The sequence below is a fragment of the Aphelocoma coerulescens genome, chromosome 13 (assembly GCF_041296385.1).
Source record: "Aphelocoma coerulescens isolate FSJ_1873_10779 chromosome 13, UR_Acoe_1.0, whole genome shotgun sequence".
Lineage (NCBI taxonomy): Eukaryota > Metazoa > Chordata > Aves > Passeriformes > Corvidae > Aphelocoma > Aphelocoma coerulescens.
Window position 1 is genome coordinate 14883089 of NC_091027.1, and position 16339 is coordinate 14899427.

Genomic DNA, 16339 nt, shown 5'->3' on the forward strand with positions numbered 1-16339 from the left:
CAACTGATGACTTGCACAGTGCCTGGTGTGGTTTGCCTGAAGAGCAGCACACATGGTGTGTGCAGGCTGTACTCCTGAATTCCTCGTTTTCTGTACCCACAGAAGAGTGGGTGTTCAGATAACACTTTCCACCTCCCCAGCTGCTTTAGTTTTACCTCAAGTGTCTTGCAACAAATACTGGTTTTGACTGAGGGAGACTGACTCATTCAGCTCCTTCTTATCCCTTGGCATATATAAAGGCTACAAAACCTGGTAGTGATGGAGAAAAAGTGTTACTGAGGGATCTTGGCAAGAAATACTATTTTACACGGTCTGAAAAAAAACCCCAACAGCTTCTTCCTTTTTTCACTTGGATGGAAGAAGGGAAAGCACAACTGAGGTAAGCTGGACAGGAATGTATTTCTAACAATGTGAGCTATAAAAAAATTGGATTATGCATAGAGAAGACTAGCTTTGAAGTAGCTTGTTTTGCAGAACCTTGCTTTCCAAATTTTAGGGGAAGGTGCTGGTGGCCTGGGGCATTCTAGGTCCCCAAGAAAATCTCAGGAGTAAAATGTCTTGTGTCTTAAGGCACCTGCAGATCCTGCAACTTGTTTTCTAGGCTGCTTTACAAAGAGGGCTTTTTTTTTGTGAGGAGAGAATAGGTGTAGCTCACCCTCTTCTTTTCCTGACTACATCCCATGCATTGAAAACTGAGAGAAGGAAAATACCTTGTTACAGATGAACAGGAGCTGGGGTTTGATATGGCACAACACAAAGAAACGTGATTTTCCTGCTGTGCTAGGTTTGTGTGGTTTCTACTAGATTTTAAGATCTTATTTTGACCAACTTTTATTTTCCAAGACAAAGCTGAGGCTCTTAGAGATTTGTGCCTTCTGCTGCTTCCCTCAACTTGCAGGGAAGAAAGACATGTGAAAATGGAGGTGGTTTGGCTTCACTTGTTACAAAGCCCCAAAATAATATTCTGTGCCTTACGCACCAAATGCTTAAAACCCTATTTTGGAGTTCACATTAAATAATAGGCAGTATGGCAATACATAGAAGGTAAAAATGGAAAATCCAGTGCCAAATACATTCTTTTGAAAGTTAGCATAAGCTCTAGGTATGTGATTGCTTGGAATAGGGCTGTCCATAGGATGTAGCCATGATGTGTGGATGAAGCCAGTTGGGGTGGTTAGAGCTCCTTGGCATGTTATGTTGGATATTTAGTGATTTGGGAAGCTGAAATGAAATCCTCAGCAGAAGAAATTCCAAGAATTGCCAGAAACATGATATAATCCATGAAAAACATAGCTAATGCTCTCAGTTTTTGCATAAGAAGCACCTGGATGATTTGGCCACGTGCAGTGTGGAAGGGAGCCCACATCTGAGCCGAGACCTGGGGCCACTGGGCACTTCACCTGGGGTGCTCCGAGGAGAGCTGCTGCCTTGCAGAGCAAAACTGGGCACCAGGAAATGAACTGGTGATGACTGAAGGGAGCAGACATCTCTGGTGTGCTGCAGCATTCTCTGTCTGGCAAACACCTAGGGCAGGGATCTCCATCTGGCGTGGGCTCAGCCCTCGAGGAGTGGCTGCTGCCATAGGAACCACGGTCCCTCTGACCCTTCTGCCGGGATTAAACCCGGGACAACCCCATTGTGGGGCTCTGATGTCGAGCTCTTTGTCCTGACAACCCATCACCTGCACTGCTGCTGTGTCCTCTCTAACATCCCTATTACAGCTTCAGAATATGGCTTAAACATTATGCTGCAGTCTGCTTCCAGATGCTCAGAGTGATAAAAAAGGGAGTAAGGATTTTACCCATCTTTGGGGAAGTGATATGTGCAACTGAGGGTCACGGCAGCCAGTCTGAGCCTTGCAGGGCTCAGCTTTGTATTCAGATGCGCTGGCCTGCGAGCTGCAGACATTCCAGATACTTGTGTTCATTTTGGCTGTATCCAGGCACGCACTCACAAAGAGCAAGATGCGTGCAGTGAAGTATAAATCCCGTCCTCTAATGACTCAAAGCACTGTTGTGTGCGCATACATGCTTAACAGATTGTATAATTAGCTGGCTTTGTAAGCTGGCAGTGTGTGTGATTCTCCAGTAGCTCCCTAAAAATCCTGTGTGGTGTAGGGAGTGTATGCGGGTCCTTAAGCTTCTTGTATCCATGCAGTGATGAGTGCTGGGCATACGAGAGGGGGCTGCATCCTTTGTGCCCGGAGGAGAACGGCTTCCCAGGCCCAGTGCCACCACCTCTGCCTTTGCCTGAGCCCTGGGCTGGCAGCAGCTCTTCCCCCTTGGCTGCTGATGCTGGGCTGGTTTGGCTGGCTGCTCTGGGCTGTGGGGACAGGGGCTGTCCCAAAGGCAGTCCCCACGCAGTGCCCTTGAAGACAGGCTCAGCAGATCGTGCAGCCAAGTGCTTCAGTGTGCACAGCCTGAGCTACCGCTAGAGCCCCTCTCCTGGCCCGTGAGTTTGATTAGGCATCGGCCCAGACTGGAACCTGGTTTTATTTGGAATACTTAATTCAGAAGTGTTAATCGTGGCGGTCACAAGGCTCACTGCCGAGCTCTCCCAGCCCTGCAGCACAGGGACAGAGGTGTTGCTGCCCCGGGAGCAGAGCGGGTGCCGGCAGAGGGAAGGCTGGGCTGTGCTGCCGCCAGGAATGCGACAGGTTGTGCCGGTGTCCGGGAGACGCCGAGGGTGGGAGCAGCGCCGGGGCCCACGGCTGCGTGCTTGGGATTTCATTGGAGCCGGGGAGGAGCGGGCAGGGGAGCGAACATGACCTTGAAAATCCTTATCGAGATGAAAAGGTGCAGTGAGGGAGCACATTCCTCCGCGCACAGCGCCCGGCCGGCCGGGCTGACAGCGAGCGCTGCGGCTGCACGGCCACAGCCCCGGCCACAGCCCCGGCCACGGCTCCGGGAGATGCTTTCCCACAGCCCGGCTGTCCCCACAAGGGCTGCCGGGGGGCTCAGGCTCTGTGAATCGAAGGGATCGGCTTCTGGAGTTGACTGTTTCTGTGCATTTATAAGTAATAATGAGCCCGAAGGTGGTAGCAAGGCGAGTGCTGGCAGCCGGAGGAGGTGGGCCGCTTGAGAGGAGCAGGTTCAATTATGATTCTGTGGCAGGTGAACCTTATCTATGGGTTTGGAGCCCAGAAATCTGTTGAGCAGCCAGACAGCTCATCACAACCAGCAAGGGGGTTCTGGTTTTCCCCGGTGCTTCTTCTGTTCCTGACACTCGTCTGTCCTGGCACGCTGTCCACTGCTGAGTCCCCCTAACCCAACTGGGAATGCACTGGTCAGGACGGTCTGGGTGCTGCTCTGCTCTACTGCTCTACAGCTTGTGGGAGGGCTTGGAGGGTGCAGAGCTGCTGGTCTGGGAAGAGGAGCAAGGAAAAGCTGTGTAGGTTGTAAGGTGGGAAAGATGCTTTTTACAGAAGCAACAAACCATTAGCCTGGCTCAGTTGCAGATGTCTTTGTGCTGTGGATCCAACACAATTCTCCCTCCCTCCCCTGTGCTAGCACGTGTACTTGTACAGTCACATGCTAATTCAGGTTAAATAACTGCATCTCCTAGAAACTGATCCTTTTCTAAGATGCTTTTTGGGTGCTTCTAATCCTGAAGCATGTCCCAGGAAAGTGACACTGTACAGATAAAGCAATCCTTGCAGTGCAAAAAAGCAATCAACACTTACTACTATGAATATGTGCTGTAAAATGAAAAATGCTGCATTCCTGAAGAAATCTAAGTATTGTTGCAGCTTGATTGTAACTGTGGCACTTCAGTTGCTGAGGCTGCGCTGCAGCTTTGGAGGCAGATACTTAAAATTCATTGGTTTGTGGTGGATTTTTTTTCCTCTTGACAAGGATAGAATAAAACCTGTCTTTCTCCATGGCTATATAGGAACATACCCTTGTATACTGTGTATTTTTTGTTGAAGAAATTCAGGCACTTACTGGTGTCTTCAATAATTCCTTTCTAAATGCTTAGCTTAGGGCATTTGCATAAAACATCTCACGTAAGAAATTCTGGGGGGAGTTTTTTTCAGTTTTAGAGGATCTAGGTATGTACTAGGAATTTGGATGTGTATTAGTGACCTTGGGACATTTGTTTCTAGGTCCTGTGGAATGGTGTGGCCTCAGCCTAAGGGAGGTGGAACTTGCCCCTGCTGACGGGGGCAGTCCCATTGCTTAGTACATGAAGACTCATTTCCCTGTCGAATGAGCTGAATCAGCTTGCTGAGGAGTGCAATGAGTAGTCTTGCCACCACCTCTGATGTTCCTGTGGAAATAGTATGTGTTCTTCTTGAGTGGCAGAGTTGTCAGGGTTGGTACAGGCTGGCATGTGCTGTATCTAGTGGGGTGACAGAGATTGTGCTGCATGTCCAGAGCCTGCTTCTGAACAAAGCACAGGATGGTGTGAACACACCTTTTCTGTCAAAGCTGGTGGCCTTACTGGCCAGCTTCTTCATTGCTCTGAGCTTTGTGCCATGGCTTCAGCTGTTGTTTGCCACGATACTTGATTAAGACAAATCTGGCACCTCTGGCCTTTTTTTGGGTTATTTGGCTTGTAAAGCTGGGATGAAATGCAACCTGTTTGTTGGGATTCACCTCCTTCACTTTTTAACGTGGAGCAGTTAGGATGGTGGTAGTGAAGCTGGTGTCTCTGCTGTCAGACAAACCCGGAGCTGGACTGAGGCACGTAGCTACTACGTACGTATGGGAGAAGGGGAGTACAGAGATAGGAAAAAGATACAATCAATCTGTGGGTTTAGCCACCTTCACCAGGGTTACACTGGAAAGAGGAAGATCCTTCCTTTGGAAGGAAGGAGGGTCCTGTGCTCTTGGTCATAAACTGAAGTAAAATAGTAGCTAAATATTACTAATGAGACTATGTAAGGTGTGTCTCTGACACATATCTGGAGCATGAAGTGTGAGCAGCGGTGATGAAGTGATATGTATGCTGAGTCTTTGCTTACTGGAAAGAAATGCTGTCTGTTTTGAGCTGAGGAATAACTAAAAAAACCAAATCCTCAGCTGGCTTGTGCCATTTCTGAGCTGGCAGAAGGACTGTTAAAAGTGGGCTTTAAACTACCCAAGACAGGTGGGAAAGGGGAATGCAAGAGAGCAAGTGGCATTATAACTTCCATGTTAACACAAGTTTGATCTGTTGGCAAAATATGTTCATAGTGGATCATTAGAAATGAACGATGTTTGTAAGAGTAAATCAATCAAACTCACTTGGTGATGCAAATCTCACTTTTGCTGTCCTCAGATGCATGAGCAGCCTTCAATAGTTGTTGATTTGTATCGACTTCCTTGCAATGTGTGAAGTACTGAGCTATGTTTAGTGCTTTGCACAGTTCTGCCTATAAACACAGTTTGGCATGATTTTTTTTTTTTTGTGGATTAACTACATGGTAAATCAAGGCTTTGTTACTTTGGATGAAAAAGATACTAAACCTATTAATTTTATACTCTTACCTTCTAACCCTACATCTCCTAAAACTTTACTCTCACCAGATGTCCAGGTTGTTCTGGACATCTGTTCTTGTTCTGACATTTCTGTTCATGTTTATACAGTATGGCTTTTCAGGGTCTGAGAACACATTGCCTCAACACTTACAGCAACAGTAGCAGGTCGTAAAGCTCAAATTGTGAATTCCAGGTGCTTCTGTGCTTCAGCAGTGCTGCATTCATGAGCTGAGGGCTGTGCAACCTGGGCTTTCTCTTTGGATCAGAAGTGAGTTGCCATGCTTTCTTTTCCAAAGGCTCTCCTCAGTGCTAACTCACAAGGCTGAGTCTGTTGAAATAATTTTGGTTTGCCCCTCTTGCGGGAATGGCATGGATTGCAGTCTGCAGGGCTGTGCTTATGCTCAGGTAAGTATTCTGTATCTTGAATTCACAGTTGCTTTTCAAGCAGAAGGATTTTTGTTCTTCTGTGTTCTCCACTGCTCTGATATCATCTTGACCAGGCATCTCCTCTGATTCTTGCAGGCAGCCAGAAATACTCCTGTTCATGCCTGCTACTGCTGAGTTTCCAGTGGCATTGCAGGGGCCCTGTGAGTGCCCTGAGACCCCTTGGGGGTGGTTCATGTGACTTGGCAGTTTCCTCTGTGCAGCAGGATTCTGCTCTATCTGGCTCTGATTTCTGAGGGGGCAGGCTGATGTCAGATCAGAGCCATCCAGTGATGTTTTCTGAACTAGGCATTGCATAAGAGCTGAGTGGCTTCAGCTGATCTGACTTAGGGCAAGGAGCAGAAGATGCTCTGGTGATGCCCTGCTGCTTGCCTAGACTGTGTTCTGCAAGGGTGCAGACCAGAGAGCCTGCTAACGTTGCTGTTTGGGATTGGGACCATCAAATAGCTGTATAACTCAGTCAGAACGTTTATAATGCAGAAGGAGCAAGCAGGCAGCCCTGCCAAAGCTGCTGTATGGATGAGCAATTAGCCCAGTCCTAGCAGGAGGTGAACCAGGGAGCAGCATGCAAACCATGTGCATGTAAAACAAACTCCTGTGCTTCACTTGTCTTTTCCAAATAGGTTTCCATACTAGCAGTGCTTGTTTTCTGCACTGGGGAGATTAGATGAGTCTAGTGATGCCATCCTAGGGTTGTCTATTGTCACTTCAAATGTCATGTGAATAAAGGGTAAAGGAGCTGACAGTGTTGCAGGAGGCATTTGCTGTTCACGGATAGAACATGCTGGTGAGAAGTACAGCAGCATGCTTTTCTTCTGAAAGAATTCAGTTTGTAATCACTGTACATGAAGTGTAAATTCAGTGTCTGATGAAGCCCAGTTGTGGAGTGAATCCCCAATCTGTTCCCCATCATCCCTGTCCGTATGGTCAGCCCAGTGCTCACTGCACTGCACTGCACATGTTCCTGCATGCTGAGGTAGGGCAATCGTTCCATACTTACCTCCTTGCTGAGATCTCAAATATTTATCTTTTTCTGACAGTAGCTATTGGTTCCCTGCTCTAGGAGCTGTACTGTGGGGGGAGTTTGTCCTATACACCTCCTTATCTTGAGGCATCTTGCCAATATAAACTGCTGCCACCCACACTCGGCAGCCTTTCAGGGAAGCAGGAATGCAGGCTGTGAGAGCAGAGATGAGCCTTCCCGTTCATAATCTCCCAAATATGTCAAGGAACTAGTCTGACTGCTCTGGATGCTTGGTAGGCAATTTACCCCATACTCCGAAGTGACCAGTCCCCTTATTCAGGAACAGTTGAGCTTCCAAGTGAAGAGCAAGCTGACTTATTTTTAGTTAATCTACTCAGGCTGTGCAGGTGACAAGGCTGCTTCTCATCCTAGAAGATCTGAAAGCAAACTTAAAAACCAATTTCAGCTACTTAAAATTAAAGATGTTTGAATTATTTGCATGGTTAAATTCCAGCTCTTGCATGTTTTTAATTCAGTAGTGTTGTCCTGTTCTCATCAAGTTGTACCTCACTCTTTTATATATTTTCTGCTTAATTGGTTCAGGAAAGCATGCAGGATATAGAGGCTGGCAGGCAAGTTAATGTTGTGAGAAGCCTCATCTCCCATTTCCTGACTTTTTAACCTTGAACTATCCCAGGAATTTTTGCATTTGAGTGATTAAGAAGGTATGACTGACCTCCTGCTTGCAGAACCGGTTTGTTAATCACTGGGAATGATCTAAAATCTGCAAGTGGTTTTTGATAGCCTTCTCCTTGCAAATAACTTAGTTGTTCTTTGCTTCCAGAGGTAAATGATCTGTACTGAAAAGAAATACACAGGCAAACAGACTGTCAGTGTATGCAAAGTAGAGCTTGTAAACGTGCAAGCCTTTTCAGATGTGGATAGAACAAACAAGCAGCTGACTGTACTGGTGTTTTAGGCATACTTTTTGTGCCTGATGGGGTCATAAATTGTGTATTATATAGCTTAATGCTTCTGTGAATCTATTTGACTAATAGAAATGTATTGCTATTAAAGATATAAATGCATTTGTGTTCAGAATACCTGAAATATAGACTGGTGCCTGACTTTCAGGTGTCTTTGGTGTCTCCTGATTTCTTTTGTGGAGAATCTACTTGGGCAGTATGTGACTAATTTCAGTATAAAAGAAGAATTTGGGTGTTACCTGCTCATGTGAAAGCAGTAGAGGGTCTAACTGGCAAATTACACACAGCTCAAGATCACGTTAACGAGGTACAGAGGTTACCCTCATGGCCTGGCCAAAGAACGTCATTGAGTTCTCGAGTGTCAATAGAAATGTTTAAAATGATGATAGCTTGGAAAATAAGCTCTGGAGATAGATGTTGGACTTTCTTATCCTAGAGGTGGCCGAATGCGTGAAGCATCAGGGGCCAGGAGGAAATACAAGATGAAAGAGCTCTTCGGGAGGCTGAGAAGATGCTCAATAACCACAGCAACGAAGGCAACCACTTCTGAAAAGCAAACAGCTCTGCAGTTTGAGTAGATGTGTTGTTTATTTTAAGCCATTTCTCTTGGTAATATGTTGTAGTTTAAGCAAATTTGTTTGGTTTATACTTAGTGCCTCAAATACGCTGTTTTTCTCAGACTTGACCCCATTTTACCGTAAGAGTGTAATTCTGTTCCCTGTTATCCTTTATTCACAGCAAGACCAGGACCACACACTGGCAGTCACTGAAATGACTTGTGTTTGAGGCAACTCTAAGTTTAAGGTGACTGGGCCTTTGTGTGGGCTTTGGCATAATGTCTGCCTTCCAAAACTTTGAAATGTCATGTTTGATAGCTCATGAGACTCCTTGGAGTATACTTTTGAAATTTGTGACCACTTCGTAGAAGCTTCTTGTTACCTGGCAAGCGCGTTCCTGTTCATGGTTCCCCTCTGCTAATGGTGGTCCTGAATTGGGCTTTTCTGCTCCTCTGGGTGTAGAGGTCTCCCCCTCCAACTCCCCTGCAGTTGGTGAGGTTTTGGTGCAACTGAGGTGTCACTTGGCCTGGAGCTGCTTGCTGTGTCACTGCTGAGGATCCTGGCTGTTAGGGGTGAGCTGTTCCCATCGCCTCTTGCCTAAACTGCCATTGGAGTGGGAATCCGAGGGAGCATTTTGTCATGCACAGGTGTGTGGAGATGGGGGGAGAAAAGCTTTGCCAGCAAGATCATAAAACAGGGCCTCTTCACGGCCACACCTCCAGCCTCCAAAGGCAATCCTCCCTGCAGCGAGAGAAGATGCTCCCAGGGAAAATAGTTACTATAGTGATGAATAGCCCCGGTGTGTTTGAGGGCTGGATCACCAAGTTGAGTAATAAATGTGTAGGAGTCTATTTTTAAAAGCTTTTGTGAGGAGGAGATTGCAGACAAATTTTCTAGGGCTACAGCAAAGTGATACGTTTTTCTGTGCTAAAGTTTAAAAATAATCATCGTCTGTCTTGAGAATGGGATGACCTCATTAAAAACAAAGAAGCTTGTATGTCATCATGTGGAGCCTCCTGGCAGGGATTCTTGCAGCAGTCTTCTGAGTTCCAGTAGCAGCTCTGCTGGAAGTTTTGAGTTCCTCAAAACTCCTTATGTACAGCTACCCCAGTGTCACAGCTGGAACCAAGGTGCCTTTAGCTCATTTCCTATCCTGGTCTGTGTAGCACATCCTGACACATAATGAGCACTGAGTTTTATTCAAACAAGAAATGAAGAAATGCTGTGTAAAGAAAAAATAAAATTGAAGCATAGAAGACATTGAAAATAAAACCTGACTCCAAGGTTCTCCTGCAAAATGCTGGGTTGAAAAACTATTTGGTTTTGTAAGAGAAATGGTATGAGTGGAAGCATCTGCCACAACTCATAATTATGTCATCTGGCTTGACTTCTTGCCCATGAGGCCTGTGTGCCCCACACACTAGATGTGTACCTGTGAGTGCAGGAGGGAAGGGGAGAGCTCAGCAGGGCTAATAGGGTGTTTGTAGGGTTTGGTGGCTCATGCTGTAGCTGTAAGAGGAGCTGGCATGATGGTCCTGAGCGATCCAGGTGCTGCCTTTGTTCCTTGTGCGGTGAGCTGCTGCTATAGGTACAGCAAACTGGGAAATCCCCTGGTCTGTGCTCTCGCCCATAGAGACTCATGAAGGATTTCATAGGAGGCCATGTGATCTGTCCTGAACTGATTAAAATAAGGCTCCCCTGTTTAAATGGCTTTACTTTGTTCCAGGGTCTGAGGAGCCCTGCAAACACAGGGATTAGGTGGTTTTATGCATGGTGTAGAAGCTTGGCACTGCACTGTTGGTTTATAAACCTTCTCATCTCTGTGACCCAAGCACAGTGTTTGCTGAGTGCACATCTACCTATGTGCACTTACGTCCTCATGGCTGTGAGCCTCACCAGGGCCTGGTTTACTGCTCGTGGGCCTGGTTTACTGCTGTAGGCCCCCATAGGGTACCCGGTAGGTTGATACCGAAATGCAGTAATTACAAAAATAACATTTCTTGGTTTAGGAAGTTCAGAATTGATTTCTGTTACCATTGTGGTATTAACTCCAGATTTGTAAGTGGCACAGGTCGCCCATCTCCAGCTCCCGCCAGGAACCTCTGTACAGCCATGTTTAACAAACCTTCTGTCAATCAAAAACTGGTTATACAAGGATTATTTGCCTTCAGTTTCCTGTGTAATGAGGTTTTTGATTGACAACAGTGGAGTTAAAGAATATAGAAAGGCTTTCTGAATCTAAGATGAGCAAGCTTCCATTTAATACTGTTTGCTCATGATAACATTGGCTTTCAGTTTTATCTGTGATAGAAACTGGAGGTGATCAAAAATAAGAAATATAGAAACCCTTCTCATTTTAATATAATATGACTTTCTATTTCCTGCTGTGGGAGTGGGATTTGGACATCATTTGCTGTACAAATAGTTGAGCTACTGTGGGCAAACATTTTGCAAAGATGGAAGTGTCTTGGAATGTTCACCATGGCTGGTGGGTGAGCAGTGGCTTTACCCTTGTCCTGCCTCTGCCTGAAGACTGTCAGGTGCTCCTCAGATTAGGAAGTTGGGCAATGCTGTTCTCTTTTCCCTCTGTTACCAGGATTAGTTTCTGAAACAGTGACCTTCACCTGCTGTGTGTGGTGGTTGCTGTGGGTATCTGTTTTCCAGGTGTCCTTGTGAGCAGTTGCACTTGTTCAAGTAAATTTGAATTTCTTGAATGAAATTAAATTTAAAAATTTCATACTGGAAGCTAAGAAAATATGATGGAAGTGGATAAATGTAGGTTGATATGTCTTTTTCAAAATACTAAATATTCCTAATGATGACCCCAATTAAAACATACCTATGGGGAAATGGCAGTCACAGGTGTTATGAATGTGGTATATGGGTGAGTTCCTATGAGGTGAACATAGGGGTGACTTTTGGGTGAGCTAGAAGGCCAGAGTTAGGCCTTTAAAAGTATCTTCTCTAGTTCAGGCTAGTTTCTCTTGTAGAGCTCGTACACTAAGCTCAGCCTCTGTCTTAGAAGCAGATGAAGCACTTGAGGAGTAGTTCAGGTCTAACTGATGTCTGATGGGTGTCAAAGCAAAGCGAGCATGGCTGGAAGATGCAAACAAACTCTTGTCCCAAAGTGTCATCTCTTTTAACTAGGCCAGTTTGGGTTTCATAAAAAGTGCTGTGTGTGCAGGCCTTAAGTTTTCCCCCTTGATTCCCTCTTTGTGACTGGAGATCAGAAGTCATAGTCAGGATTTTCTGAGATTTTGGGTGCATTGCTTTCCTGTAAAAACTGGGTGAGTGAATCTGAAGGTTTCCCTGAGGAAGGAGGGCAAGGAACACACAAACCATTTTGCAGGTTTCCTTCCTTAGTTATGAGCACAGTGGTGAAAGGGGTCCATTTTTGTGCATTGCTGCTTTGAGTCCAGCTACAGGGAGGACCTGTTATGTGGTAATGTGGTTTGACTGAGTTGATGAGATTTTTTCAAGGCAGCTAGGAAGCTTTGTGAATTGTAAAGGAGACGTTTCAAAGGAACAGTCCTGCAGATGTGTCCTAGCTTTAACTTCCCACATGCAGAGGTACAGTCCTGTTTTATGCAGCAGTAATGCACTAACTAAATCATGTCCTGCTGTGAGAAAGAAGCTTCTCCTCTTGCTCTTTAATCCATCATTGTGAGTATGCTCAGGACGACACTGCATTTTTGGACCCCTTCTGGAAAATTGGTTTATTTTAGTCTTCATAACAACCCCTAAAATCATATCTTAAAACAAGGAAATAATCTCTTTTTTCTTTCTATGCTGTATTCAAAGGCTTGCTACACAACATATTACATGTCTTTCATCTAATTGTACCATTGCTACTTTGATTTGTGCCAGTTTTCCCCAAAACAGCTAGGGAAAGGAGCTTAAAAAGGCAAGTAATACGGTTATGAAGCTGCAGTTACTTGGGGAAATAGCTATTTTGTCTATAACAAATGGAATTACACTCTTAGTCATAAAACTAATTATTCTTCTGTTTGCTAGTTGAATGACAGATTACTCCTCTGTACAAATGGGATAGTTGGAAGCTTGTGGGCAGCCATGGAGGAGGGCACTAGTCTGTACTTGGTGATGGGTGCTCCTTGTGAGATATGCTGAAAATATGAGACTCAAAAGTGAAATAATTGTCTTTTTCTGAGCCCTAGTAACTGGCAAGTCTCCAGTTGGCTTGTGTCATTGCTATAGCAGGCTGATCCTGCCTTGCTTTTTTTCTTTTTTCCAAAACTCTAACTGAAAGAATTGGCTGGATGTAGTTCATGCATTGCATTTCATATGGAAAATAGGAATAAGCATCCTTCAGTTGCTTGGTCCTGGCTTCCTATTGAATCTGACAGTTTCTGAGCACTTTTATAAGGAATTCAGCTGCTTCTAACAAAATAGGGTTGGACAAAAGCTGAACAGAAGCTTTATAAGTTTGGTGTTACACTTTGGAGCACCAAAGTTGGCACTACAGTGCCATTCCCTGATGAAAGTATTCCCAAGACCTAGGGCTGGTAGTGCAGCTCCACACTGGTTTTTGTTTTTTACCAAGAAAGAGTTTAATATTAATGTTAGGTGTGATTCTTGAGCAGAATTCTGCAAGAAACTCTACTCAGTGTGTAATTCAAATTAATTTACTGAGGTATGTTTTATGTCTGCAGCACACCCTCACGTAATGTGCTTTAAGTGTGGGTTTAATAACTGCTCCATGTTGAGGGATTCTTGCTTGGATCCCTCACCAAAAATGTTGAGCACTGTAGCTGGGACGTGGGAGGTGCATGGCTGCTGGTTTAATCTCTCTGTGGGGCTGAAGGGAAGCTGGTGTGCAGTGCTGGGGACTGCAGACACAGGATGGAATTGCACCTCTTCTTACAAAGCTCTCTACAAAAGTGGCAGAACAGCAATCATGCCACCAATTCACAGCAATATTTAGGGTGTTAATAGCCAAATAATGCACTGGAAAATATCCCTTGGCTTTCCTGTGGCCTAGCAGCCCCACCTTGATTCCTGAGGGCAGCTGTGGGCACCACAATATTAACAAAGACATTAAACCATTAGAGAGCATCCAAAGGAGGGCCACAAGGATGGTGGAGGGTCTGGGAGGGGAAGCTGTGTGAGGAGTGGCTGAGGGCACTTGGTTTGCTCAGCCTGGAGGAGACTGAGGGGAGGCCTCATTGTGGTCTGCAGCTTCTTCGTGAGGGAAGCAGAGGGGCAGGTACTGATGTCTTCACTCCTATGACCAGTGACAGGACTCACGGAAGCAGCATGAGGCTGAGCTGGGGAGGTTCAGGTTGGATATAGGGGAAAAGTTTTCTCAGCCAGAGGCTGGTGGGACACTGCCCAGGCTCCCCAGGGAATGGCCCCAAGGCTGCCAGAGCTCCAGGAGCATTTGGACAACACTCTCAGGGATGCACAGGGTGGGATTGTTGGGGTGTGTGTGCAGGGCCAGGAGCTGGACAGGATGATCCCTGTGAGCCCCTTCCAACTCAGCATATTTCATGGTTTTATGATCCCAGCATGACTGTGTCCCTCTTGGGGATGGGAGCAGGTCCACCTAGTTCAGCATTTAGCACTGTGCCCTCCCTTTTCCCTACCTGTCCTGCTTCCGCATGAACTGCTATCGTTAAATAAAAGCAGATGCCATTTTCAGAGAGGGTGAAAGTGTTAACCCCGGTGTTTAACTTAATATTGCTGACACATTTGCTATGGTGCTTTCATCTCTGTTATCTCCAAAGAGTGGCTTCTATCTGACCTTGCTCTGCATTTTTACCCTTGTGCATCTTTGATTTGATCAACTCAGAGCAGCACATATACTCACATACTCAGGCTGGGAAAACAGCTTGATGCACAGGGAAGAGCATGGGATAAGGCATAGCAATCACAAGCACTGAGATTCTATTTTATTTTCAGATAATCTATTTTCTATACAAACACACTTTTGGTACACAGTCTAGATTAAGAACTGTAAAAATAAACCCTTCAGTGAAACTTCATTGGAAAAGTTTCACAGTTGTATTTTGTGAAGCTCCGAGTTCTTTTGCACTGCAGAGCTTTAAAGTAAATTGAAATTTTCTGAGAAAATAGTGGTTGAAACACTGCTTCGTATGGCAAAGGCAGTGTGTTGAAAGGGAAATGCAACAGCAGGTAAATTAGAGGTGTTAGTGGCTTACATGGCTTTTACAAAAATGTTCCCACCCCATTCTTACTGCATACCAAACTTATGGGTCATATTTAGGGGGGAATTACATTAGCTGTTAAACGTTGATTTTATGCTGAACCCCTTCTGGTTGGAGTCTTTTTTCCTAAAATTCCTCTTAACAATGAGTGACTGTAAGATGTTAGTATGGAGTACCAGCTGGTTGCTCAGTGCCTACAGATGACCTCTGCTCAGAACTTAGTAAAACTCTTTGTCTGCCAGCCCTCCTCAATTACCTTTGGATAGGGAAGACTTGCTGGAAACCTGTTCAGTCTCTTGCAGTGGGTTGCAGACCTGCTCTGTGTCCCCCTTTGCCTCCCTGCGCCGTGCTGCTCGTGTGTGGCAGAGCTGGGTGCAGCTCTGTGTGTGCTTGTTCACCCCTTTGCTCTCAGTGTGTGCCTGCCTAAAGGGCCTGTGGTGTTGTACAGTGTGTGCTGTGCTTTCTGCCACGAGGGCTTCTCTGGGAAGCCAGACTCAGCCCCCAACATGAAGTCACGGCCCTCCTTCCACAGACACCATGCAGAGCACTGGGGTTGTGTGATGGATCGATGGGCCTCTGGCACATTGTGCTTTTGGCAGCTGGGGATGTAAGGCACCTGCAAGATTAATTCCTCCTGGCTTTTGCCTCCCTGCAGTGCTGTTTGGTTTGTAGTTTTGTTGGTGCAAGCTGAACCTCATTAACTCTTAATCAAAGGGAGGAAAGGGACGTGGTTTCGGTGATTAAAATCTGTGGGGTCACTCAAGGAGTGGGTACTCTAAGCTTTGTGTTTAGCCATACAAGCCTTCAGAGTGTTGCTGGATGTGGTCTGTAACAGAAAAACTCATCAGAGCAGTGCTGTGGAAATACTTCCTTGTTTGGACGGAGTGGGTTACACGTTTTCATGATACTGAGAAACTAATCTCGTTTGTCATTAATGAAACACAGCATATTGCAATGCAAATGAGAGACGTTGCATGACAAGTGGTCCCACAGTCCTCAGCACTTGCTATTGATTGTTCAGTCTTACTTATTCATGCTATGCAAATTGCATTTCTCATCTTGCTCCTTCTTGTCTACATATTTTTGGTACTGGATTTGCCTGCAAACAGTCTTGTTCTTTCACTTGAGAGACAGGGATTGTTTCTGGCAAAGTTCTTAATGTTCCTTTGTCGAGCAAGTACTGGCTGAGCTGGGCAAGGCTCTGGAGCTCTGTCAGAATGAATTCATCTTGCTCTAACTTCAGATGGAGAAAGGGAAGAGGTGGTGGTATGTTATTTGATTAAAACAAAAGCTTTAAAGTAGTTTTCAACTCTCTTTGTTTTTGATACTGAAGCCATTGTGGCATTTGTTTTCTGGCCAGTTGTTTGGAACAGACATATGTGAGTGTTTTTTTATTTGTGCTAAATGTTATTTTGCATTTCAGGTATACTAAACCACTGACCTTTGCTGACTGCATCAGTGATGAATTGCCCTTAGGATGGGAAGAAGCTTATGACCCTCAGGTCGGAGTCTATTACATAGACCACAATACCAGTAAGTGACAAGCCACTGTGTTTTTGCAGGGTGATTTGTGCCTGTATTAAAATATACTGAACACAAAACCACAAAGTTACTAATAGCATGTTTTAGAGTAGGTGAGATCTGCAGCTTGTGAAATCAAATCCTGTCCTTCTCCATCATACAAGTACTTCTCTTTCTAAACAGGAATTTGAGACCTTTTGGATTGCAGTCTTCAAATTGG

General features: G+C 45.3%; 1 protein-coding gene across 4 annotated transcripts in view; it reads left to right on the forward strand.

Moving 5' to 3' along the window:
* The window catches only part of WWC1 (WW and C2 domain containing 1), a 66922-nt gene that overhangs the window by 14633 nt on the left and 35950 nt on the right, over positions 1 to 16339 (forward strand). The window contains exons 1-2 of one of the 4 annotated variants that reach the window (XM_069028625.1): positions 30 to 379; positions 16022 to 16131. In XM_069028625.1, the coding sequence (XP_068884726.1) occupies positions 354 to 379; positions 16022 to 16131 (136 nt within the window). In that variant the 5' untranslated portion in view covers positions 30 to 353. Of the gene's footprint in view, positions 1 to 29; positions 380 to 15379; positions 15483 to 15772; positions 15865 to 16021; positions 16132 to 16339 lie in introns of those variants that run through there. The other 3 variants (XM_069028624.1, XM_069028626.1, XM_069028623.1) reach the window with 3 other exon arrangements.